This window comes from Telopea speciosissima, chromosome 3 (genome assembly GCF_018873765.1).
Source record: "Telopea speciosissima isolate NSW1024214 ecotype Mountain lineage chromosome 3, Tspe_v1, whole genome shotgun sequence".
NCBI classification, from domain to species: Eukaryota; Viridiplantae; Streptophyta; class Magnoliopsida; order Proteales; family Proteaceae; genus Telopea; species Telopea speciosissima.
In genome coordinates this window covers 15,668,333-15,694,919 of record NC_057918.1, presented here as the reverse complement: position 1 = coordinate 15,694,919, position 26,587 = coordinate 15,668,333, and the positions used below count along the sequence as shown (strand labels likewise).

The 26,587-nt window shown below is 37.9% G+C and overlaps 4 protein-coding genes across 4 annotated transcripts; 2 read left to right on the top strand and 2 right to left on the bottom strand.

The window, feature by feature from the left end:
• Positions 1–549: 549 nt before the first annotated feature.
• Positions 550–4,683, top strand: LOC122653576 (glyoxylate/hydroxypyruvate/pyruvate reductase 2KGR-like). Its single transcript, XM_043847449.1, has 2 exons — positions 550–999; positions 4,061–4,683. Exons 1-2 carry the CDS (start codon positions 580–582, stop codon positions 4,577–4,579), a joined length of 939 nt encoding a protein of 312 aa, XP_043703384.1. The 5' UTR covers positions 550–579; the 3' UTR covers positions 4,580–4,683.
• Positions 4,684–6,206: 1,523 nt separating this feature from the next.
• Positions 6,207–6,689, bottom strand: LOC122654382 (dynein light chain LC6, flagellar outer arm). The gene is made up of 2 exons (XM_043848451.1): positions 6,521–6,689; positions 6,207–6,408 (listed from the first exon to the last, which is right to left on the bottom strand). The coding sequence occupies exons 1-2, from the start codon at positions 6,656–6,658 to the stop codon at positions 6,229–6,231; spliced, it is 318 nt and encodes a 105-aa protein (XP_043704386.1). The 5' UTR covers positions 6,659–6,689; the 3' UTR covers positions 6,207–6,228.
• A 3,288-nt stretch (positions 6,690–9,977) lies between these two features.
• Positions 9,978–18,509, bottom strand: LOC122654379 (la protein 1-like). Its single transcript, XM_043848447.1, has 10 exons — positions 18,369–18,509; positions 18,185–18,263; positions 17,924–18,073; positions 17,098–17,240; positions 15,294–15,442; positions 13,623–13,724; positions 13,047–13,494; positions 11,300–11,447; positions 10,566–10,644; positions 9,978–10,255 (listed from the first exon to the last, which is right to left on the bottom strand). The coding sequence occupies exons 1-10, from the start codon at positions 18,417–18,419 to the stop codon at positions 10,147–10,149; spliced, it is 1,458 nt and encodes a 485-aa protein (XP_043704382.1). The 5' UTR covers positions 18,420–18,509; the 3' UTR covers positions 9,978–10,146.
• Positions 18,510–22,918: 4,409 nt separating this feature from the next.
• Positions 22,919–25,345, top strand: LOC122654380 (elongation factor 1-delta-like). The gene is made up of 7 exons (XM_043848448.1): positions 22,919–23,072; positions 23,170–23,286; positions 23,365–23,449; positions 24,029–24,155; positions 24,449–24,562; positions 24,699–24,860; positions 25,240–25,345. Coding segments are annotated over exons 1-7 (693 nt in total). The 5' UTR covers positions 22,919–22,986; the 3' UTR covers positions 25,242–25,345.
• Positions 25,346–26,587: the final 1,242 nt, after the last annotated feature.

The window sequence follows — 26,587 nt, the reverse complement described above, 5'->3', positions numbered from 1 at the left end:
TTGGGATTAAATCCAAGCAGGGGCCATGTCCATAACTCAAACCCCGGCAAATTTGTGGCACATATATGATATATCAATGAAGGAAACCATAAACCCTAAGAACGGAATGACGACGGAGGAGAGCGGGAGAGAGATGATCCAAATCTTGCTTCAACAGTTGTACACAAGGAGATTGGTTGCATGAATCACGCAAATGAAAAGCCAAAAGCTATGCCAACTGAACCAGCAGTCACCTTCACAACACACCATACACACACACACAGCGAGCTTTGGCCACCGCATGAATCATGGACCAACCTCACAATGCTGCTTTTGACCTAAATAAAATTGACAGGATTGAAACTATGCATGAAAGAAATTCTGTCTCAGATTCATGCATTCGATTTTATAACAAAATTACTGATATCTTGAATATTCATGATGCTTACATGGAGATACGTCATCCTTGATGTGAGGTATATAATGTATTCGATCAAATTCCTGTTCTAAAGATTTCAAAGTAGATTTCAGTCTCACCATTAACAAGTGAAGAATTGAAGAGAGCAACCCACTTTCTCATTGTAATTCATATTTGTGAGGATGGAAAGTTTTGGTGTCGTGATGATGGGGCCCTTTTCATCTTACCTGGAAGAAGAGCTCGACAAGAAATTCAAGCTTTTCAGATGCTGGAAATCCCCTAACAAGAAGGAGTTTCTCAAAGAAAATTCGAATTCCATTACAGCTTTAGTTGCTGGTGGTGTTGGGGCTGACTCGGAGACGATCGATTTGTTGCCGAAATTGGAGATTGTCTCCAGTTTCAGCGTTGGTTTGGATAAAGTCGATTTGTTAAAGTGTAAAGAGAAGGGTATTAGGGTTACCAATACCCCTGATGTGCTCAACGAAGATGTCGCTGATTTAGCGATTGCATTGATTCTAAACACGTTGAGGAAGATTTGCGAGTCTGATCGTTATGTGAGGAGTGGGTTGTGGACCAAAGGGAGTTACAAATTAACCACTAAGGTGTGTTCTGTTCAAAAACCTTTTTTGCAGTGTTTTCTTTCTTTGCTCTCTTTCTCATGTTTGCAAGTTTCAATTAATTACAACTTTGATTTGATGGATAAAATACTAATAATTTGGAAAAGAAATTCTTTCTATTTTTACAAAAATGACGAAATTTTAGAATTATGTATGTCTTTTTATGTTAAATCAGGAGCATACGGGTTATAATTATCAGCTAAATCCTTGTCTTTGTAGAAATGAAAACTGATACCTAGTTGTTATGACACTTATTTTTCCACCAAAAAACTGAAAACCCTAGTTGCAGACAAATGGAACCTAGTTGATTGATTGTTGATTAATGGTAATTTCGCATTTACATGTATACTCTTATGAATAATTCGGATGTCACTTATCCCTTGTTCTCTTCTTATTCCTCATCATAGTTTTGGTTGCTATGCCCTTTGGTGATTATTACTATTGCAATAACTAGGGAGATGATCAAAACTGCACAAGTTATTATCAGATCAAATATTGTGGTTATGCTAGTGCATGAAACTATAGCATTGGTCATCAGCTTTGTCCCCCTTTGATGGAAATCTTCAACCAAATCATTTTTTTTTTTGGCCTTTTTTGGACATCTTATGGGAATGTCCAAGACTTCAGGGAGAAAAAAGAACTCCATATGGTTGTTTTTAACTCAATGAAAACATAAGATAGGATATCTAGAGAGAGCATCTGTTAAGTCATGGATAAGATAAGGATAGGATAGTTAGAGCAAAGATAAATTTCCAGCACTTGTAAACATTGAGCCCATATCTCATTGTATACATGAGTGGAGGCGGCATAGATAGGAGGAATCCCTATGGCATATGTTGTTTCTTGATGTACTTTTCGTTGGCCTGACTAGAGAAGGGGAAATGCCATGTTGGAACTATGCAGTGATGCTTTAAAATCAATGTTTTAAGACAAGTAGGACTGAAACAAAACAAGTGTGGATTTAGTACGCTGAGTAGACAACAAGACAGTCGTTAAGATTGATGAGGAACTGAGCTAGAGATACCCCAAAGTTCTGCTCTCTGTTACATCTTTGTTCAATAAACCACAAGGATGGAAAAATTGAAGAGGGTTCTGCCAATTGGATTAAAGTGGATGAAATGTAGAGGTTTGTTTGGACTACTGAAGGAAAAGGTTTGTCAGACTGCCAGCCCTGTTTTATTGACAATTTTGGAAACTGAGAAAAACACATGCATAAAATGAGTTTAGCGTAGGTGTGTATTCTGAGTTGGATGAGCTGTAAGACCATTAAAGCTAGAAGTGAAATGTGAAAATGAACATTGGGTGGAATTTTATTAAGTAATGTTACGCAATTCACTTCAGTCATCAAGATCTCTAGGACCTTATGAATGTCTACAAGGTAAGCATATTGCTGGGTCATCTCAATAGTCTTGGAATTCCTGGTTTTACATTATAGAGGCTCTTTGTTATGGTTCTTCAAAGCAGAAATGGAACTGAATACAATTGTTGGGGGGGGGGGGGTGATTCCACATTGGTTGTGAGTGCCATCCCCATTCCGTTTATCTACCTGGTAGTACCTCCGCTTAACAAACCAGTCTTTTGAGATGGTGCATGGGAAGCATTGTGTAAGTTGTCTTTTCATCTTTACATCTGGGGTATGCAATCTGGTACATGGGATTATATTTATCTTAAAAAAAAAAATTTAGCGCCATTTTGGTTATTAATAAATGTTGTTAGAGATTTTTTTGGGTTCTGGACTTCAAGTTGGATTGAAGTTACATGAGTATGTAAACTGAGGGCTTGAGATGTTTCTGAGATATTTCTCATTGGTGGCGTATGTCTTTGAGATTTTGATGGCTGTGGAACATTTTTATACTTATATCTGTATTGGATCACCAATTACAAAGTAATCAATTCAGCTGCTGGTATGTTAAAGATTTTAATTCCTTGGCATATGTGGGTTTTATTTCTTTTCCCTATATTTTGAAGGAATTCCAGCTTCCATCATTACCCATTTGACCGTGTGCTTTGTTTTATTGTGCCCTTTCTTAACTATTTCTTCTTCTTGTTTGTGTGAAATTGATTGTGGGATGTTCTAGCATCTTTTTTTTGTAAATTTGGAGTTTAATTGAAGTGTCTACTTTGCTTTCTCTTTCCAAAAGAGGGGGAAAAAAAGCCCACTATGCCTTTTGGTTGTACAGTCCATTTACGTGTTATTTTACATTGTGGGCTGTCCTTGCATAGTTATTGGTCCTTGTGATTAATGATTGTATGCCTGCTAGATTCATTTGTGTATTGTTGTCTTCTGTTAGAATTGTTTAGGAAGAGATTTTTATGTACTTTTTGATCAGTTCTCCATCAAAGTTTAGATCAAAGTTTCTACCTTCTTTGTTGAATCCAAAAACATATTAGTTAAAGTTTTGACATGGAGAGATCTTCTGTGGAATGATTTCCTGGAGAGTGACTCAGATATTGTTCTACAAGGATTGTTGCAAGGTAATGTGCTGTGTCAACCTTTGAGGACCTTGGGATAAGGAAATTGGCTGGATGTTAGATTTTCAATTAAAGTGGATAGGCATTTAAATCACTAGGTATATATTTGATTGTACTACATCAAAGAAAAGCCATGAGAGGTTTTCTACACATGCTTTTGTGGCGTCCTTGCAAGTGACTCATGCGACATTTGCAGTGGAAGCTACAGGGATTAGGTTGTTGGGTTGCAGAAGAGTAAGATTTATGGGAAGTGACATGGGGTTTGTTCTAGAACCAGCTGTGAAAATAATGAAAATAAGAGAGCCAAAATGATTTAGTATGTTTAACTTGGAAAAGAGGCATAATGAAACTAGTTTAAACCTTTCACAATTTCATATTACCAAAAGAACTGGGAAAAGAGGCATAATGAATCTTATGACTAGTATTCCCTGCGTTCTCTTTATGGAAAAAGTTCAGATCACTTTTTTTTTTTATCTTTTTCTTTTCCCTGGTTCATCAGAACTTCCTACATAATGTTAATTTGAAATTGAATTCACTTGCTATGCTCTTCACATTTAGCTTGTGTTTTTTGCAGTTCAGTGGCAAATCAGTTGGCATTTTGGGGATGGGAAGGATTGGTTCTGCAATTGCAAAAAGAGCTGAAGCATTTGGCTGCCCGATCAGTTACTGCTCCAGATCAGAGAAACCAAATTTAAACTACAAGTACTATCCTAGTGTTTTGGAATTGGCAAAGAACTGTCAAGTACTTGTGATTGTTTGCCCTTTGACAAAAGAAACATACCATATAGTCAACCGTGAAGTGATTGAAGCTGTGGGTCCAAATGGCATTATTGTTAACGTCGGGCGTGGTCCTCACGTTGATGAACCGGAGCTTGTATCTGCACTGGTTGAAGGCCGACTGGGTGGGGCTGGGCTCGATGTATTCGAAAATGAGCCTCATGCACCCGAGCAATTGTTTGGGCTCGACAATGTGGTACTCTTGCCTCATGTGGGAAGTGGAACATTGGAAACCCGCAAGGATATGGCAGATCTTGTGATTGGAAACTTGGAAGCCCACTTTCTGAAGAAGCCGCTGTTATCCCCCGTGGTTTGATCCTGATTGGGTAGTTTGAATAAATGATTGATTCAAATTTGGGATTGCAGGCTTTGCAGCCTGTGTTTCCTAAGAAGAACTCTCAATTCTGTAGATTTTTCTTTAAACATTGTCATAAAAGACTGGTGTAACTTATTCTATTGAAAGTGAGCAATGGATTCTGTCAATTTTGTGAGGGTAATGAATCATATGGCAGAGGTCATGAGCCATTCTGTATTCAATTCACCATATTTGGATCTTATAATAAGATTTTCTTTATGAATTTTTGGATTTGTTTAGGCTGAGTAAATTGGATTCATATCAGGATCTTGAGATGGCTATTCATGCCACATTCATGAAAATGCAACAATATCCAGAAGCCATTTCATGCCTTGGGGAGGGAATAATAATCAATGTGGATGTCAGTTTCCTTCTTGATTTCACATCAATCATAATCCAATGAACAAAATAGAAGTCTTTAGAAACTCAGCAACTCCAATTAATTGGGTGTGATTTGGCAATTGATCAGTGAGCAAAACACCCACACCTGCCAAAACCGATAGGTTAGCATCCATATTATAGTTGTCACGGTGTCTAGACGACCCAAGACGTTGGAGAGGGTCCAAAATCAAGGCGACGCCTTGACAATTATTCCATATTGGACTTTGTATGGATATTTGATATTGGTTTAAATAGATCAATGCCCCCAAGAAAACAACTAATCTAAAATTGGACATGAGTAAAGGTGTCAATCGATACGGTCTCATTTTTTCAGTTCAATTCAATATAAAAAATATGGAAACGCAAATCAAACAAGAGCCTATTTTACAAACCAGAACCAAACCAACTCAGTTCGATTTTTATTCGGTTCACTATTTGGTTATGATCTGGTATGTATTCGGTTTGGGCTGTAATTGAGGGTGCTTGGGCCAACTTTTTACATGTTAAAAATAAATAAATAAATAAAAAGAAGAATTTTCCATCACCACATGATCACACGGTGAAGGTTCACAAACCCTATTGGATTTTGGATTTTGGATTTTAATATGTTTCTCAAAATACCCTTCTACGTGCATCTGAAGCCTTGGGGTGAACGGATTGCCATTCATCATGACTGAAGGAAAACTCGATCAAAAAAACAAATGATTCCAAATTTTGAAACAAAAGCCGAATTGAACTCCATTTTATGAAATAATGCTAACAAAACTCCATTTCTAATTCAATCAAGCCATTCAATCAAGCCTTATCCAAGTGCAAGCCCATCCAGGCTTGCCAGCACATATGTGGTGCAAAGTACCTGGGAGACCAGACAAAATTGGAGTCAGCAGCTATGATTCCTACTACTTGCGTCTCTGACTCACAAAACCTCCATTAATGTCTAATGTTTCTCAGGCTTCCTTCCCTTAGTCCACAGGTTCATTCATTAGATTGCAGAGAGAGAGAGATTATAACCAGTAATTGTATAATAACAGTAAATACATACAAAAGATCCCTACAAACGCTTGGCTTCATAACAGTAAATACATACAAAAGATCCCTACAAACGCTTTGCTTCAAAACCTCATAAGGAAATTTCTAATCAAAAGATTTGAAGGAATCCAAAAAACCCATCTGGGTATATACCATCTAAAATAAGTGAAAAAGGAAACTAAAGTGACGGGACATTTTTTTCAGCTAGATTTATAGTATCCAGGGGAAGAAGGAGAAGGAACAGAAACCGCTTTAAAAATAAGAAAATTGAGTGTCTCCAATGCAAAGTAGACGAAAGTCCCTTCAGAATGAGTGAAGAAACAACCAAAGTTGGAACCCACAACGCATTGCCATCCAGGTCCATATATCTTGTCGAATTCCTAATTAAAATCAAAGACAAACAGATTCATTAGAGAAATCATGATTGAAAGAAAAAATTTAAAAAAAAAAAAAAAAAGCTAAATTTTTTATACATTTTGTTAAATGTATTACCTTTTTTATGTGGGCAGCGATGGATTTGCAGTCAACAACATCATAGAGATCAAGAGCTCGAGAAGCAGAAGTCATGGCTTGGATCTGCATCTTCACTGGCATGTCTGAGTCCTCTATCATAGCTTTGCCTTCCAACATCTTTCTTCTAGCTCCCTCAAAAGATTCAAGATTGAGAAAAAGAGAACCACTTAGGATTCTGCTCTCTTTCTTTTCTTTTTTTAAGCTTATCTTCAAGACCCAGAAAGGGTTCTGGAGAGTTATCTCTATTTCCTCCTCTTCCAGAAATGAGGAAAAGAGTACAACCCGAGAGGGTTTAAGTAGACAGAGAAGCTCCTCTCTGGCTCTCTCTCTCTCTCTCTCTCTCCCTTCCAAATGTGAAGGAACCCATGAACCAGGAAAAAACAAGAACTTTTGTTTTGGCTGGGGCCAGCTGGTACACATAATACAACCTTTTCTGTGGGACCCACTTTCTCTCTCTATCTCCGTCTGACTTGACTCATATGTAAGTGATATGCCATGCTCAAGAAGATAAAGAGGTGTGAAGCAAGCAAAAACAACATGGCAAAAATTTAATAGTTTAATAAATTGATTGAATTGTTTTTGTTCACAATAAAATGAGTCAAGGAAATGGAGAGAGAGGAAGAATAAATAAAAAAAAGTCACATTTAAAAGGGTAAAGGGCTGATGTGGACAATGCAAGGCATCGATGGACTGATTTGAGTTTTGCCACGTCATCCCAGTTGTCATGCTTTTAGGTATTCATGAACCATTAGTCATTTGTGTAAGTATCTAATAAAATTTTTTTTTTAGGGGGTTGGGGATGGGATTTAAATTTTATCCAAATGATATGGGGCAGTTTTCATGCATGGTCGTATGAGGGGTTGGTTACGATGCACTGAATAGGGAATTGTTTTCTCCTCCAATTCGCTGTCCACTCTAATACCTTCAATTCCTCACATGGGAGCGAAAGGGTGGAGTAGGGCTGTCATTTTCGCTCTTATGTGAGGAATTAGAGGAAATTGGAGCGGGCAACGAATTGAAGGTGATAATTATTCATTGAATAGGGGGTTTGGTCATTTCGACACTTAAAGGGGTGGGCAAAGGATCCTCTCCATTTCCCTACAACTGTAACGTAGTGCAGTTCGAGGCTCAGAATTTAACACGTGAAAGATGTTAAATTTAACGATGTTGAACTCAAAAGATTAAATAAGAGGTTTAATGTTTTTTGTTTTACCGTACATGATGCACAACCGTGTACGAAACATTTTATCATGATATTTGTGCCAAATGATATTTTCTGGGACATAATTCAAGAATCTTTCTCTCTAACAAAGTTTTAAGGGATGATGACATTGAAGTGCCACGAACCCAATCCACCGATGGCTTTAAAACACGTCATTTTCCGTTTGATTGGAATAAATGCTTTTCATAACCCTACATCTATATTGATCAAACCATCAAATGGTCTTCAGGCAAAGTTATCATGAGCAAGACTCATAATCTTTACCCCAAGGGGTCAGCTTGGCAAAAGACCAACTCTTCAAACAAGAGGTCATGAGTTCAAATCACCTTGGGCCTATCCCCCTATTAAAGCTCTCCAATTCCAAAAAAAAAAGATTCATAATCTTTCTATCTAATAAATTTTATTTTTTTTTTTTGGAAGGTCTGTCCAAAGCAAGATTCAAAATCCAGGTATCGGACTCTGCATCGGTCATTGCCAAAACTTTTTTGGATTGGGATCGGTACAAATCGGTCAAGATCGATCAAAAAACCCCCAAAATCATTTTTTTTTATGGATCGGGTCATGTATCAGCCAAAATAGGTGGGTATTTTTATCTTGAGATCGGATCGATCAATATCGTTCAAGATAATATAAAAAAAAAACTTAAAAACTTTGAAAAAACAAAAAAATATTCGGTCGGATCAGATCGAATCGGCCGATCCAAGGAACGATCCAGTCAAACCTTGTTGTATCGGTCTAATCTCAGGATCGGCCTCCACCGGTACCGATCCAATCTGGATGATATTGGACTATCCGATCCAAGATTCAGAACCATGATCCAAGGACTTTAGGTACAAGACAAGAGTACTGATAATTTCTCTTTTTCTTTTTGAATGCTGTTTTAAAAGAAGAATCTTGATCATAACACAGTTCTAATGAAAGGAATGTTGTTCCAAATTGGACTTGACACAATTAAATCAATCTACTACCCTCATGTGGATTTTCTTTCAAAGTGTGATTGAGATTGTCTAGAGGTTCTAAAATCTGGTTTATGTTGGCGAATTGGAAATGGTGATCGAGTGAATCCCAGGTTGGACCGGGAATCATGATTTAATAAGGCTACTGAAATTTAGAAGATTAACTTGGGCTTGTTTTGGAAGAGATGAGAAGTTGAAATGGTTTGCGGCTGGAAAATGGGCTGTTTACTGCTGTTAAAAGTGCATACCATTTATTATCCAATATTAAGGATAACGAACCTGGGTGAACGAGCTTCCTCCTCTACCTCAAACTCTTCCACTCCTGAGCCGTCAAAAGTTTGGAAGATTATTTGGAACTGTAGAACGATAAGCGTTCGAATTGTAGTCCTGGGGATGTCATCTATGGATTTTTTTCAGGAATGTAACCTTCTTCCGCATCAAGTCTGATTACAAGGCCAGCATCTGTAAGCAACACTTTGCTCTGGTTGCCTCCAAATCCAGGTGTTATAAAGGTGAATTGTGATGCAATCATGTTACCCAATTCTTCTACTGGAGGTTTTGGTTGTCTTTAGGAATGATCATGGACATATCTTATATGCAGTCTCACAACCAACGTCTGAAACTATGGCAATAAGGGCAGCTTTAATGGAGGCAAGTTCTCAAGGGGATTGTAATTTGGTGATTGAATCTGATACTTTGGGGATTGCGACATATATACTAACCACTCAAATTTCTCTCCAGGATCACCACCTATCCATATTCCATATGCACGGGTAGGTGGCCCGGGTTCTCTTCTTTTCACCCATGGTGAAGAGTCTGGAGTCTGGATCAAACAGCTATTATCCATAGTATTCATTGAGAATAGAATCATGAAAGGACCACTGATTCATGAGACAAGTTTTCCTTGATAAAACCACTCAAGAAGGTACCAGAGGCAGTAAAATATTAAAATTCAGTTAACATGAGAATGATTTATGCATACATGCGTTGGAACAACTGAACATTTTCTCAAACAGGATTCCTATAAAACAACAGAAAAGAGAGACATTGTCAGCCCACAGGCCAAGGTCACTAGTCCATGGCCATCGATCATTGGGCTAAGCAAGGTCTATAATCTAGAACTCTCCATACTTATTAGGTAGTCTAGACATTGAAAAGAAACCTCTAAAGTCTACACACACACACACACACACACAGACGCAAGAGCATATTGGATTAATTAGTTTTCAAGTCATGAGTGATAATAAATAAATGAACATAATACTACAGCAGTTTTGTTTTTCTGATGAACTGAATATTATGCCCATTATAAGGAGCAGAATATAACGCTCATTGACACTAGGTAATGGAAAAAACAAAATTTAGCTTGTAGAAGGCTGCCCATGCATTCTCATGAGAATTTGCGGCATCTTTTGACGAATAGACACTCAAGCAGCAGCTACTTTCTGAGCTTTATTTGGTCGGCCGACGTTATTTTCTTTCGAGCGAGAATGCTTACCTCCAAAATGCCTCCCACCTCTATTGTGTTTACCTCCCCTGCAAGCCATAAATTTCAAACTTAGAATTTCAGAATTGATAAACTACGGAGACCTGCTCAATTTCTTCCAACCTCACCGTACATTTTAGGCAAAACACGTGGACATTAGACATGGGTTCTCATGTGAGATTGTGCATTTTTCTTGAAGCAAAGAATTCATAGAGAATTTTTACTAGGAAATCAAACAAAAGTAGAGACAAGAATCATCAAGATGCTTTTCTAACAATATAGAGTGCAAATGTGAACCAGTTTGATAACTAGCTACTATTCCAGGCAATATGGATTAATAGAGCAAAGGGTGATGCACACCTTCCTCGATTCCCTCTACTATCCCTGAACCTGTCCTTATTACCACGGAGTAGGCTCCAGTATTCCTTTTCAGCATCACCTGATAGCATAACAGAAAGAACAACATACTTAGTGTAAAAGAACGAACTTCAGCTGTTACCTATTGAATTTTCAGTTTAGAGTCATATGCACTTGCAAGGAAATAGAAACCAGGGGAAAGTGTTTCAGATGTGCTTTCTGTTAGCTAAGTCGCCCCAATACCACACAGTTGTTCAAAAAAATCTATAGCATGTTTTTTTTTTGTAAATTTTGAGAAGAGGGGGGGAAGGATCATGTTTCTCTGCGCTTTCTATGACCCTTTTAGCAACATGGAGGATTTGCACACCATGGTTTGCTGAAGTTACATGTCACAATGACATGAATCTCAAGCTCCTTATTCATTCATATGGGCAGGGCCAGCACGCCTGAGACATCAAAACAAAGCCCTGGCCCATCCCTGCCAAATGAAAACCTCGGGTAGGTAGGATCCAGCTGGAGTTATCCAATTAGTCCATGAGCATACCAATTATAAAGCCATTATTTGATAAATTATTTCCCAAAATTCACAACAGGACCAACAATCCTTTTCAAGATATACAACTGCAATTTCATATTCCTTTTCATATTTGGATACTTGTATCGGAAAGCATGGTATGAAAGAAAAAAACTTGGCTCGAACAACTTCCAAAAAAACATGGGAAGAGATTGATGTATACCAGTTACAGGTTCCAAGGTAGCGACAAAGTTCTTCACGACCAGACCACCTTGCTCAACGAGCACAGCCGCAGCACGAGCTTTCTGAGCTGCTTCTGGCTCTTCAAATCGAATGTACCCTGACTCTTCCCCAATTCTGTAATCAACAAACTTCACCATAGGTGGGGGATAAAAGCAAAGGCATAACACTGTCAGTGTCATATTAGGAACATAAGTAAATTGAGCCTCTGGAAGAAAAAAAATGATCTCAAAAGACATTACAAAGCAAAGGGGCTGCAAAATGGAAGGTAAGAAGATTTTCCATGATTCTAGTGAACATGAAAATTTCAGTTTCCACTTCATATAGTACCCATTTCTCCTTTTTTCAATATATGAGTAACTAGAAATCTTATTGCAGAAAATAATAAAACAGAATAGTACAGTTTACATAATACAACAAAGCTAGTAGGCATAACAACCTACAAATCTCCCAAGGCAGTAGTAGATCAATCAGATGGATAGTACTAGTAGCCCAGGTGTTGAACCATATGGGTTCATGCCTCTTGTTCTGGTGATGAAAACAGTTGTCTGATGGTTCATGGGATTTCTAATATGTGTATTGAGTCTTGCAAGGACTAACCAATCCCAAGCTGTGAAGAAGCCTCAAAGAGATTCATAATTTGATAAACGACTTTCTCGTAGCTTATCATGTATCAGAGCTACTAAAAAATCAGCTCTAATATGATAATTCCTTACTTATACTTCCTAGTTTTGCCATTCATCCATGTCAACATCCTCATCTCCACTACACTTGAGTTTATCTGTATGATGCTTCTTAATGCCCAACATTCTGCACCATACATCATAGTCTGGCATTTTCGGTATGCTCATAATACTACTAAATAGCTTGGTTAGCCAAGATAAACCACAGATTCCTTAGCTCTACCACAATATTCTATTGGGACCTCATCTAGGCCTAGTGCCTTGCCAACTTTCATCCTCCTTAAACCTTCTCTTACTTCAGACGCCCTAATTTTTCATATATCTACAACATGTGGTGTCTTGATGGATAATGCAGTCTTCTGGGACACTATTACTCGAAATAATTTCATTTAGTAGGCTGCAGAAATAATCTTTCCATTTCTCCATAATGTCCTCATCACTTGGTACTTTACCATCTTCACATTCAATACATCTAACATTGTCGAGATCTCTACTCTTCCTTTCCCTCATTTTAGCTAATCTTAAAGATAACTTTTTCCCCTTCCTTTGTACTCAGATTGTTATAAAGATCTTCATATTTCTTCGCCCTTGCTTTTTTTATATTTATTTATTCTCTGTCATCTATCAGTATAATTATCTTCTATGTCATCTATTCTTATAGAAAAATAAAGAAAAACATAAAAATAAAAAAAAACAACAAAAGCAGTGAACAGATAATGACATCTATATAGTATAGGTGCTGAAAAAAGGCAACTCAGGGGCATTCTTTAAAAATATACCAAGTCTGTGGGGTTGAAAAGCCGTTGCTAAAGAAAAAGCACCACCGTTTCCTAGAAGACATTAACTAGAACAATAAGGAACACATATAACATTCAACAAAAAAAGCTAGTGGATGGGAGGGGGGGGGGGAAGAAACAGAAAATTTGATTGAGCATCACCAAAATGAAAGTTTTGTTTGATTATGTCACAAAGCTAATGGGAGTCAAAAACACAAAAATAAAGACTGAAGGAATAATTAGAATTGTCAGGAATTTCTCTGTATATTACCTTAACCGTGCCAAATCTCTGAAATACATCCTTTAAATCCTCACGCATTACGATGTCCTTATTTTCCTTGCACATAGCAGCATTATATTTTCCTCCAACTGTTGCCTTATCTTCGCCTTTTTTACGAGTGTCTTCAGGAGATCCTTCTTCATTCTCATGGACAGCTTCTTCAGTCTCGTTTTCTTCACGCTCTTCAGTAGTTTCCTCACCAACTTTTTCTCCGATATCCTGCTCGGTATTATTGATTGGTTCTTTTTCAATATCTTCAACATTTTCTGAGACCTCTTTCTCACTTTCTTTAGGAAATTTTTCTGCTGAATCTGATTCCTTGCTTGACTTGCATGTATCTTCGTTATTATCTGTTGTCTCATGAATACCATTTTTTTCTGCAGATTCTTCGGTCGGCAAACGCTTCAATTTAAATGCTACAATTAAGCCTTTGGGATAGCTGTAAGCATAGGGATAGCATGCCCAAGACATACAAAATTAAATATTAAAATGAAGGGGGGAAAAAAGGATAATTACGGTTAAAAAGCATTAGGAAATTCACACAACCTCAGCATAGCAAGGACTTACTTTGAATTCAAACCTGAACTGTTCCTACTGTTTGAACCAGTGGACGAATGAGAATTCTCAAATTCTTCAAGCATTTTTGCCCTTTCAGCATCAAAATCCTTCCTAAATCACACATGTAACTGTTAATTGACAGAGAAGGGAACTCACCAATATTACAGGTCTATAACATAGTGTAATCATTTACTATATATGCCAAGAGCAAAGGAATCAAAATCTCTCAAGTACATCCATAATATTCTTAGTATAATTGCTATTCATGTTTTAATCATATCACCTGCCAAAATACAACAAAAATCTCACCATTAGGATGGGACCTTACATAACTCAGATGAATCCATCAACTGCCTACTTTCAGCCCTTTTAATTGTTCTTAGATTAAAGGAAACACATCAGAGGGAAATGCCCAGAACAAAGTGATACTGGAGCACTTTATAAAGAATCCCCTTTTCATACTTCAATGAGTGGTGATATCCCATTCCATCTGGCCTTCCTTGCCCCAGCTCTGTTGTCATAATCTATGTCGTCCCTTCACAAGGAAGGAAGGAATTTCATAATTCATGAGGTAGATGAGGTCGGAATCCCTAACAAAAATTATAAAATTGATTTGTATAATAATCCGACAAATGAGATTGACTTTGTTCTTAAAACAGCAAAAATAAATAAAACGAAGTCCCCCTCTTCTTCTTCCTGAGCATTACCATTAATATTTATGTCTTGGATTTCGTATGTATAAAATTATCACTATTCTATTGTATATTGCTATTATTATTATTAAATTGATTATTCATATTTTATATGAGACTAGACCCAAGGACATCTTTTCTTATGGAATGGTGTGAATGACCACTAACTCAATACTACAAAATGCTAATCAAAAGGCTCACTGGCCCCACCAGGTAATCAGTGGGCGTACTGCATAAAATCATTGTTAGAGAATAGGTGAAAATCTACAGAGTTTCTGTAAGTGCTAATCAAAGAAGTATAGCTTTCCATGATACCTACCTGTGTGGTGACAACTATAAAGAGCCTAACTAGAGAACGATGACTTCCCATTTGCAGCCTCAATTTAACAGTAACTTCTTCCTATTGAATAATATCAAGCAATACTATTCATCCAAAAAAAACAAAATTTGTAAAGGGGAATTGGGGTTCGTCCCCTTCCTTCTTTCAGGCCCTTGCTTTCTTATTTCTAGAGGTAGGGTCTTGTATTCGCTTACAGAATACGGATCGTTTGTTGTCTAACGCCCCCCCCCCCTTTTCTTTCCTTTGGTAATGAATTTTTTATTCATCCAAAAAAAATATGAAGCAAAACCATTTTCATGGGCATTAAATGGAGAATCCTCCACTAGTATCGAGTATATTACAAGTTAAGATTCCAAGTTCTATAATATGAAGACCATCATCACTGACTACCCGCCACTCCTCACATCTGAAAATGTATTTTTTTCAAAATGCAGATGGCAACAACAATGGTTTAACATTAAAACTATATCTCCCCCGGGGGGAGGACACACACACACACACAAAAAGACAGAGAGAGAGCTGCAGCTGCAGCAGCAATTTTGTGCATGTACACAGTTGAAATAAAAAACTAATCTTTTGATCATGTAAGGCTAAGAACTAAGATACGCATGAACAATTAACAGGATTAACAATCAGAAGCAAGCTTACTTTGGTTTTAGTTCTAACTCTGCTCCTGCATAAACCAATTCTTTTTTTAAAACATTTTCAGCATCTTCCTCTGTAGAGAACTCAATCAGAGCTTCACCACAAAAGTACCTCTTGTCAGCAACATTACGAGGAAGCCTAACACTATTTACCTGCAATAAGAAAATGTGAGAGATTAGATTTCAAACAGACTGATGGAAAAAAATTATATTACCAAGCAGTTAAACGAGTAACTGAATTAGTTGCAGGGTGACTATAAGAAACTAAGAGGGGGGGATGAATGTTGAAGCGAGTCTGGTCAGAAACCATATATCCTGCTTGCTTTAACAAAACAACCAAAAGCATGGTTCGAGGTTTCATGAATTCGACAAAAAGTTTCAGTTTTGACAGGTATCAAAAGGAAATAGCATGCGAACACAAATTTTACCATATTTCGCCAAAATTCAGCCAAAACTGTCACAAATCTTAGACATAAATGCAAGGTTTTGCACAAAATGGGTCAAAATTTTGACCAATTTCATGAATTTTCCGCCTGGTTTCTCCTGCTTTCCATAGAGAAGGTTGAAAACTCCTTTTTTTTTTTTGCTACGTTGTTGGAAGATTTATGCAAGATCCAAAGTTGGAGGAATATCAACAAAAAAAAGGGCCACCCGGTGCACAAGGCTGCCACTACTGCAAGGTCTGGAATCAATTTTTTATATGTTACACACTGTAGCCCGATCTATGACTTCACAGAACCAGGATTCATTTTCAGTTTTTAAAATTTTTTTTTACTTTTTTGGGGGAAAATTTTGATTTTCTTGCAACAAAATTGTGAAAACAAAAATAGGGTTAATATTTAGTTTTTGGAGATCAATTTTATATATGTTGGACACTGTTGGCCAATCTGCAGCCTCACGGAGTCTTTTTCTGTCTGAAAATTAATTATTCTAATTTATAGATTTTAAAAATTACAAAAGATTCAGAAAAGACCGAAATACACCAAGGTTCCTTACAAGGTACAACAGGTCATGGCTAAGTTCTTGAAAGAAGGAAGACATAAGAAGGCCAAAATACAAAAGGCCTTCTGATGACTCTTACAGTGATTACAGGCCTGATAATTTTGAGACACAGACAGAGTGGAGAAAATTCCAGCAGGCTAGGGCAAAAAGCCATAATGTAAGGCTGGATCACAAAGGACCTAGCTCAGTAGCCCCATGCAGGATCTTCTTGAACACAGTTTAATGCTGGTTTGGTCTTCAAAACTCGGCAACAATTGAAGAACTTGTAGCAGATCACACGATGAAAAAAAAAGTGGCTCGGCAACAATTGATGAACTTGTAGCAGAATTTCACAAGTTCATGCAAGTATAATATTTACATATTTCAATGGGAAATGGAAAGACATAACGATTGCCTCATTCATGAATCTATTGCAAAAAGTAACTTCAGACCAAAAAGGACTGTTTTTTGTTTCCAACAGATATTCTGAGGTTAGGACTGTGTTGCACCACATAAGGACATTTCACTTTGATAGATTAACACCTCATATAACGGTTGGTTTACATTAACTCCTATAGGCAAGGGGTAAACATGGTTTTACAGACCGACTCTAGAGAAACCCAGATAAGAAGCTCAAGAATCTGGCTTCGGAAGTAGATCATGCAACTGAAACATATAGTGAAGCACTGACCAGCAGAACCTAACAAAAGGTGGCAATGTGGATCCAAGAAGATGAAAGACCACTAGCACATAAAGAAGGGTTTAGCAAATAAAGCCAACAAAATCAAATTGACAACATTTCCTGATTTAAAAGCAGATGCCAGTACCTTTCCATATTGACTAAAGAAGGATTCCACATCTTCAAGCTTCACATTATACTCAAGAGGTCCAGCAGCAATTGTTCTTATATCTATTTGCTCCATAACCTCTTCTGGCTTCCCAAGTTCAGTAGCCCTTCCAACCTGCTTACCTATTAAACAAAGCAAAATAATAAAAAATACACATAAATAAGGTGGGAAGGGGGAACCAAAACAGAGATGATATAGGATGTGGGAACAAATAAAGGCTGGCAATTTGCTTGTCTATAGATTTTCTGTTGCTGTGTTATCATCAATAGAAAAAATAAAAAGGGTTGGGGTGGGGGTGGGGGTGGGGAGTAAGTAAATCAATTATACAACCAACCTAACTTCTTTTAGGCAAATTCTGATAATGAATGCACCAAATATACTGCAAAGGATAGGATTAATTTCCCCTCCCCCTCTTTCCTGCTTAAATCCCAAAGATAAAAACCCTCGTCCATATAGACAATAGACATGCCAAGCTACCATATTCAGAGGCTCAGAATTGTAGTAAATGAGAAAAGAAGCGAAATATTAGAAGTTCTAGTTTTCCTTCTCTTTTTTCTCTGTCTGGATCGTAATGGAACCCGCATGAAATTATGTTTCACAAACTACGAAACAATTAAATTCGAACGAATAACTAAGAAAGTCTGGCTACACCCGAAGAAAATAGTTTCTACCATAAAAGATTTCTTCTCCCCCCCCCCTCCTGCAGCTACTAAACTGTCACGCATGTTCACTTATCCTTTTTCCTTCGTTTTATATTGCTATCAATTATCGCCATTTTAATATCACAAAAAAATTACAAACTCACCATCTTCAGAAATTTTAAGAAAAGTAGATTTCCTGAGGACTTCAGCCACAGACTTCACTACATCCTCGGACACATCTTCCGGCTTCGCATCCCCTAGGCCGAGATGAGATTTCATCCGAGAGAACGAGCATATCAACGCCAAGCTAACCACTGGAGGTACAGTTAAGAAAAATATCGACTAAAAGAAGAAAAATAACCGTGATAAACACAATTACAGAACTTAGAACAGGGGAAAAAAGAATCACTTTCACTGAAGGATACTTCCATCTTCGCTCTCATTGATCGATTTCTTCAAGAAACCATCTCTCGGAAGATTGCTATCGCTGAAGTAAAACTCCACCTGCGAAAGGAGGGAACCGATTTTGAAACCGAATCAACAACTCAGACAAGTTAGGAAAAGAAGCTCAGAGCATTAACGGGACAAAAAAAAAAATCAAACTTTCACCTGACGAAGGACTTTCTTTGTTGTTTCTTCATCCAATGAAACGGTAGCCATTGTTGTAGGACTTCTAAGGGATCGAAATAGTAACAGTACAGAGACTCCAACGCAGTTGTAAGCGTTTTAGGGTTTTAGCAGTTTTTTCGAAGGTTTCCACTCTGAGACGGTGGGAGCTTTAAATTCGTTTTCGAGCCGAAATATATATATCGATAGTCTAGCGCGTATGATGCTTGTGTACAGTCTCAGTCCCAGTTTATCAATTTTCAAAGATTCTAAAATAGTGGCTTACAGTTTGGATCTACGGGAATACGATGGGGTCATGATCTAGCCAATCACTATCGAGTTCATATCTTCGGCACGTACCCGAAGTGGGAAGGTGGATTTCAAACTATCACAATCGGTTTATAACAGTTACAACACGTGCAGAGGTGGGTTACGCAACTTCACGAATAATGTTTCAAATAACTAATTAACCGGTTCATGCTTACGTAGACACCCAGAACGTGGGGTGGTAATCTCTGCACGTGGATACGTGATTGCACGCCTGAAGTGAGTCAAGTGACGGTGTTGCTTGCACCAAACAAATAAAATGACTGTTTTGCCACTATAGTAATTAGGGCTTAACAATGGTACTGGCCCCTGGCCCACTTTCGACATGGTTGTATAATCCATACCACTTGTACTCCACCTGGTCCACCCATGGCTCAAGGAATCAGGATTGGATCGGCTGAACAATATAGAATCGTGACCTGATTTCGTCCATATATGGTGATTTTAAGGGGTTTTTTTTTGGTGGAATAATTTTGATTTTTTAGTCTATGTTTCGAGGAAAAAAAATCCTCTTCCATTCCTGCTATGAACTCAACACGTGGAAGATATTAAATTCAACAATGCCGAGCTCGAGAAGAAATATAAAAGAAAATGTGTGCAACCACAAATCATGTTACTGGGAGGGGTGCAACGACATCATCTCGTAGTTCACTTCCTTCTTGTCACCCCCACAAACATGATAGTTCTTTTCTTCTTTGGGTTGTGCCAGTTACACTTAGGCGCTTTGTCGTCACAAAGAACGCCTACTAAGAACGTTCTTTGCGTTCTTCGTCGACGGCGTTCGAGACAAAAATAACCATTTGGTAACGTCTCAAGAACGCTGTTCAGAACGGTAATTCCATACAAACATGTTATTTTCAAGGCTACATATAGGTATTAACCACACAGATTTGGCCCTTTTGGCCAAGAACAAAAGTACTAAAAATTATAGAACAAATTACTGAAGTAAGCGATGGGTAATCTTCAAGTAAGAACAAAAAAATAGAGAAGACCCACAAATCGTACAAGGAAAGCAATGAGAATTCAGTCCCTGTAAGGCCCATAAAAGGGACTGCATAGAAGAACCCATGTGCTTGTTTTTCAAGAATAAACTCCGAATTGCTGAGCTTTGATACTGCTATGCAGCAGGGAACCGTTTCTCCTGTCATGAGTTGTTAAAGACAAATCTATCCCAATTACCCAAGGGGGAAAAAGATATATTAAATGCAATTAAAGAGGGGAAAGAAATTGGAAATATGTGTTTAAGAGCTTAAAAACAAGTCACAGATATGCAAACCAGAGACTCTGTAAAAGAGAAAGAAGAGAGGACTGAGATTTGGTGGATTTGGGTCTGTGAGTTGAAGACAGAGACAGAGCTCAAAGTTGTGACACAGAAGTGTGGAGGTAAGATAAGAGATTAAGAGGGTTTGGACTTTGGAGTTTGGACCTCATGGTTGAAATCTAGGGTTTGGACTTTGGATTTTGATAAACCCAAAGTCATGGAGGGCTAGACCCTCACTCTTTTATCTATAACTTGGAGAAAACAACATGATAGAAGGTGGTTCAGATATATGCAAATCAGTACCCACGAACAGGACATAAAACAGAGAAAATTTCTAGAATTGAGGGAAAAGTCACGAGAAAAATCCAGAATCGGATAGACCGATAATCCGGTCGGTTCCTTCTCTTAATGCATAGAACAGTTGTTGAGAATATCAGCGGATCCAAATTCTGATCGATTATATGAGATGGGTGTCTAATAGCAGATTTTCGAGTCATATGTTGCCAAGATCGACACACAAATTTGAATAGAAACACAATCAAAATTGCATTTGAAGCAGGGATTTGCAAACAGATTTTTACCTAAAATAATGATCAAACGATATCGTCTTCGCACCAAAAGCTAGATTCGAGTTTAAATTGATAAAACACATCTATCCCAAAAGTTTCGGTCAATTCACACCAAGGGCAAAATGGAGTAAACAATCCATTACGAAGATAGAGAGAGTTCATCCAGAAAAGAAAAAAAACCGAATAAAACAGCCATTACGAAGACAGATCGAGAACTACGGATCTACTACCTTCACAAACCAAGATCCCCAAAATCCCCAAAATCCCTAACATCCATCCAGACCTAAAAATCAAATATTTCAACAGATCCAAAATCATACCTTTTCGATTACTTCTAATTTTACATTGTAGATCCAAAACCCGAGATTCCCGAGACACAAATGGGAGGAAAAATTCAGATCGTCAAAATCACAATCTAACAACGATTGACAGAGAGAGAGAGAGACAGAGAGAGCGTGAGGGAAAGAACGAGCAAAGAGAGACAGAGATAGCGAGATAGAGAGTGAGACAGGGAGAGAGCGAGCGAGACAGAGAGAGAAAGAGAGGATGAGAGAGGAAGATACACGAGAAAGGAAGAGAGAGCGTGAAGGAGAGAGCGAGAGAGAGAAACCATTGTACCCGCGGTGGTTCGAGCGTTTCCCTTCTCTTCCTTCCCCTCCTCTTCTCGCAGCTTCGCTTCTTTCGATTGTGAAGTCACGGGTTTTGCTCGATAGCCTTCTCGATTTGTTCTTTGTTCTTTGCGCACCGTCTCCAAGACGGTCAGAAGAACGTTCTTTACTTCAAAATGCCCGGTTCGGTCTTTAAAGAATAAAAAAGCGAACCGATAAGCCAAACACTTTTTCATATTTTTTCGTTCTTTTTGAACAAAAGAACTGCTCGAACACTCTTCTGACCGTTACCAAACGCACTCTTACAATATTAAGACCATTTTAAGTCTAAACCAATGTGTGCATTGTATCATGGGAGAGGGTTTTCTCCGGTGACTGTGTATTAATTCGAGCAAATTCAAGCAAAAGAGGGTTCCCACTTTCGATTTTTCTAAGGGGGTTTAGGAGAGAGTGTTGGAGAGGGGTATAGTGTTTTGTGAATCGACATGCAAAAGTGTCTCGTGCACACTATCTGGAGATAACCTTTTTTCGTGTATTATTTATGTTTACCGAAAAGAATTGTAATAAGAAATAGGGAGACAAGTTCTCTGGGTAAGCAGAGTACACTACATCCTCTCACGTTATTTTTTTCTCATCAAAATAATTAATGTGAGGAGGCGCAATGTATGCCTCAAGCTCAGAGAACCTTTTCCCCGAGAGATGTAACATGGATCCAACAAGCTCAGTGGGCCCATCCCTTTGTTCATAAGTCTTATATTGGAATAAAACAGGGTGATGATGTGATAATTTTGACCATGTAAAAATTCAGGTTGTTATTCAATCATTTTTATCTTTCCATATATATCCATGAACCCTTTCACTAGTAAGTTGGGAGACATGAACCTCAAGTTCTAGTGCACGGTTCAAAATACGGGTTGAAACGGGTCGGTCCGTTGTAGAGATGCGAGTCATTGACGACTCGGATATACGGCCTTATACGGCGGCTATACCATAAACCTATAAGTAGTCAGTGTATTGCCATACTAGGGTTCAAGCACTCTAAAGCTCGAAGAGTTAAAGCACGAACCAGGCTCCGTGTTCAACTTCGTCACTTTTTCAGAATCAGATTCAGATTTTTTCTTCTCAAAACAAGGTTAGATGTGTATTTTGATTGTTTTTATATTGTTCTTGTTTTTGTTCACCAACAACATCAATCAAATTTTCGATTTTGGGTGAAAGATTTGTTCGAAGACACAGAATTTTTTGGTTTACTATTTGTTTTTGTTGAGAAAGACTTTCGTTTCACTTTAATTTTTTGCTTGCGGTTGTACATAGATCTAAAGTCCAGGGGGGGGGGATCACTATCCTTTGTTCGTATATGTTTGTGCCATGGAAGTCTTTACTCAATGTGTTGTAGTTCGAACTCGTGTTTGTTCTGGGGAAGTTCCCAATTTTATTATTTTTTTTAATCTGGGAAGTTCATAATTTGAAGAAAGCTTAAAAGAAGTCTTTGTTTTTAAATTAAGTACATCTATGCTTGTTTCTGAGATCGTTAACTTTTATTTATGGAAGATTTCGAAAGTTATTTTAAATCGATGCTTATTGTATTTTTTGATAAATTTATTTCCGTGCACAAAGATCTGATTTGTAATCAGAGTACTTGTATGATTGTTTCTCTGTGCCAATGTGGAAAATTCTGATCTTGTGGGTTGCTTTTTCTCCCCCCCCCCCTTCTCCCAATTTGGTGCTGCAATTGAGAACATCTATTATCATTTAAGGCATAGAGTATCATTGATCGGATGGATGTATTGGTCCCATACATCCAAGGAGCTGACTCTGTTCTTCTCTTATTTTGTCTTATAGGGAAACATTTGGAAATGGCAGTGGCTTTCTGCAACCTCAATACGGAGACTGGCCTAAAGAAGCTTGATGAGTATCTACTGACGAGGAGTTACATCACTGGGTAAGTTTTCATGGCTATTCATAGGTATTCTTTTATCTGTTGGATTGTGCAATGTTAGCTTCAAATATCATAATATTTTCTCTGTTCCTAATTCCAGATACCAAGCTTCAAAGGATGATATTAATGTCCATGTAGCTCTTTCTGAAGCTCCTTCATCTAATTATGTGAATGTGTGTCGGTGGTTCAGCCACATCGATGCTCTTCTAAGGCTTTCGTGAGTTCTAATTACTTTATATTCGTTTGGTCTAATCTCTTTCATATATCATATTCTTTAGTATTGCTCTGAATGCAGTGGTGTTGAAGAAGGTCAGGGTGTAACCATAGAGGGGTCTACTCCAGCGGAGGCTATAGCAACTCCTCCAGTGGCTGACACAAAGGTGAGCTAAAGTTTCCCTTCCCACCACCCCCTACCCCTAAAAATTATCTGTAGAATTGAGGTTGTACATGATACCATCCTAAACTTAAGAGATGTGGAGATGGCTAAATGTGATCATGCACACGCACAAAGGATTAAGGGCTCGCTATGGGGTATAGACTTTGCTAAAGTCAATGTCGTGAAAAGTTTGTGGTTAGAACTTCAGACCCATGGTTGCAACTCGCAAGTACTATGCTGTTTAATGTAATAATATGAAAGCCATCCACCACTCTTCCAATGGGGGGGGGGGTTATATATAATAGATTGTAGTTTATTAAGAGTCATCATTATATTCAAGCAACTGGATATGGATAATTTCCACCAAAAAAAAAAAAGATATGGATACTAGAGGGGTGAATTCTTTTTTGCTTCTTCGCTCCGTAGAACTGTTTCCAATTTGAAACCTAGGTTGTAATAAGTTCCTGTCTCTCTCTCTCTCTCGCTCTCTCGCTCTCTCGCTCTCTCAGTAACTTTGTTACTTTTCTTAAGTTGCAAAAACAGTTCTAGAATGCTCTTGCATATAATGAAACTTTGTTTTCAGGCTCCAGCAGCTGAGAATGATGATGATGATGATGACGTGGATCTCTTTGGAGAAGAGACAGAGGAGGAAAAGAAAGCTGCTGAAGAACGTGCTGCAGCTGTCAAGGCATCTGGGAAGAAGAAAGAGTGTAAGTCATTACTCATTACTTTCTATACATTAGGTAGTCTATTATGTTTTCTCCTTTTACTTCGTTGATTTTGTGTCACCCCCCCCCCCCGGAAGTTTGGTTTGCTTTAATAAAACTAAAATATTACATTCTCTGTTTGTTCTCCCATTTTTTTGTAAGATACTTGTTGGAAATCAATTATGTATTTCTAAAATGAATATTGTCCAAGACACAAATCTGTGGGTTCTGATTTCGCTGTAATAGATGTTTTGTATGTAAAACTGAACTTTATTTTCTTATGTTTCTGCCACCAGCTGGGAAGTCCTCTGTTTTGTTGGATATAAAGCCCTGGGATGATGAAACCGACATGAAAAAGCTTGAAGAAGCAGTCAGAAGTATTCAGATGGAAGGCTTGCACTGGGGTGCATGTATGTTATTTTACTACTGTTATAGAATCCAGATTATTGTCATTCCTATGATCTGTTTTGCTCTGCAAACTGTGTTAATGAATGCGTGGAAGATATATTTTTGAAAACTTGTTAACTTCTGTGTCATCAATTGCAGCTAAGCTTGTACCAGTTGGATATGGTATAAAGAAGTTGCAGATCATGATGACCATTGTGGATGATTTAGTGTCTGTTGATACTCTTATTGAAGAGCAACTTACTACTGAACCAGCGAATGAACACATTCAGAGCTGCGATATCGTGGCGTTCAACAAAATCTGTAAGTTCATATTTGGTCTACGTGTCTATAATTATGTTAGGGAAGAAGAACGCTACCTGTATGTGTGGCTCCTACGCCCAGACACAGGAGCGCGCAAAAGCACCACCCTCCTTCCCCCTCCCCATGAAATCAAAAATTGCATGTTGATGCCCTTACTTGCGCTCTCATTGACCCCGCACTGGTGTAGGCACTACATGACCAGACAGCGATCTCTTGCCCTTCATGTTATTAGCATCTGTCAAAACTACACTATAGCCACATTACCACTATTTGCAGGGTAGAAAGGTGTCGAGCTGAGAAAATTGTTTTATACTTTTGTATTAATTTTGTTCCCCTAAATTAACAAATCTATCTATGTTGGGTATTTATCTTGTTGCAGAGAGGACTCCGATTTTGCGCATTGAGGAAGATGAAGTAGCCGCTATTACGAATGGTTGAACGGTCTTGGCATGCATTTATTTTAATTTTTTTATCCGTTAACCTTATTTAATTTATGGTAGGCTTCTATTGAAAATTGTGTACTATGGCCTATGGCCAACTAAAGGTTCAGGGATTGGAGATATTTTTGGATTAGGCTGAAGAATTAGAATAATATTTTCTTCACATTTATCTCAGTATTTCAAGATTGCTAATTTATTGCTGGAAGATGCTAACAGTAAACCCTAGGTGTTTTGAGTAGTTTAGCCTAGAACCAGTACCTGCTTATGGATTCAAGGCTTGTTGTGTGATAACCTCTTGGATGAGAATACCCTGTCGGCTTGTTGGCAGTCTACATTTCTTGTGATAATCTAGATGATACATTTAGGCTGTGTTTGGTATGCATTCTCGGAATAGATTTTGGGTCTAGAATGCATTATGGAATCCACACAAGATTAGAATTTAGTCATTTGATTTTGCTTGTCATTTAGTGTGAGCTTGGTAAGATTTGTGTTATATTTAAGGTGTTAAATTGGTTACATACTATCGAGAATGCTCCTGCAATAGAGCTGCCGAATTTAAAAATTGCAGGTCTATTATTAATCCTCATTATTGTAATAATGAATGGAGGAATAGCTGGCTTTATTGAGTAGTGTTGGTTATCAGATTATTTATGGCAAACATTCCTTTGTCATGTACTCAAGAAATATGCTTTCGATAACATAAGGACAAAGTTTCCTCCACCCATAGAGGACCGTTCACCCACCATCCTAGGATTCACAAACTCTTTCTAAGGTTTAGTATGTTTCAAAATACCCTTCCGATATCCATTCCTGCCCCTTGATGAATGAGATCACAGAATGATATCCCCCATTCATTGTGGGAGGAGGGAAACTCAGTCCATAATATAATGATGTGTTCATTTTAAAATTAAGGAAAAAGAATGCTATGCTCAATCGGCGTTCTATTTCCCTTAAAGTTATGTTTAAAAACCCTTTTATACCTCTAATTTAAAGGAATTTTGAGAATAAGACACTGCATAGAGGTGTCATTTAGACATTCCTTCTAAAGATAAAACAAAATTTGGGGATTCAGCCTCCCCCCCCCCCCCCTCCCTCAACAACAAAAACAAAAAATTGTGGTCACGAGAGGTAAAACGGGCAAAAGGAGTGTTTTCACTCTTCAGCAAGTTTTTTACAAAGAAAGATCATGTTGGATAGCCAACGTCAGAGAGATTCCACCCGAGAGAAATAGACGTACAAGTGTTTCCTCACTTGGAGAGGAACGAGGACCATTGTATGATCAATTTG

Excerpts from the sequence above, each read along its gene's own strand:
- LOC122654380 (XM_043848448.1), top strand. The coding sequence starts at position 22,987 with ATGGCAGTGGCTTTCTGCAACCTCAATACGGAGACTGGCCTAAAGAAG. Across the intron at positions 23,287-23,364 it reads GATGCTCTTCTAAGGCTTTC|TGGTGTTGAAGAAGGTCAGG; the intron begins GTGAGTTCTAAT and ends CTCTGAATGCAG. Across the intron at positions 24,156-24,448 it reads ATCTGGGAAGAAGAAAGAGT|CTGGGAAGTCCTCTGTTTTG; the intron begins GTAAGTCATTAC and ends TTCTGCCACCAG.
- LOC122653576 (XM_043847449.1), top strand. The coding sequence starts at position 580 with ATGGAAAGTTTTGGTGTCGTGATGATGGGGCCCTTTTCATCTTACCTG. Across the intron at positions 1,000-4,060 it reads GTTACAAATTAACCACTAAG|TTCAGTGGCAAATCAGTTGG; the intron begins GTGTGTTCTGTT and ends TGTTTTTTGCAG.
- LOC122654382 (XM_043848451.1), bottom strand. The coding sequence starts at position 6,658 with ATGTTGGAAGGCAAAGCTATGATAGAGGACTCAGACATGCCAGTGAAG. Across the intron at positions 6,409-6,520 it reads TCGCTGCCCACATAAAAAAG|GAATTCGACAAGATATATGG; the intron begins GTAATACATTTA and ends GATTTTAATTAG.
- LOC122654379 (XM_043848447.1), bottom strand. The coding sequence starts at position 18,419 with ATGGCTACCGTTTCATTGGATGAAGAAACAACAAAGAAAGTCCTTCGT. Across the intron at positions 13,725-15,293 it reads GAGTTAGAACTAAAACCAAA|GAAGGATTTTGATGCTGAAA; the intron begins GTAAGCTTGCTT and ends TGTGTGATTTAG. Across the intron at positions 10,645-11,299 it reads TACCTTGGAACCTGTAACTG|GTGATGCTGAAAAGGAATAC; the intron begins GTATACATCAAT and ends TTATGCTATCAG.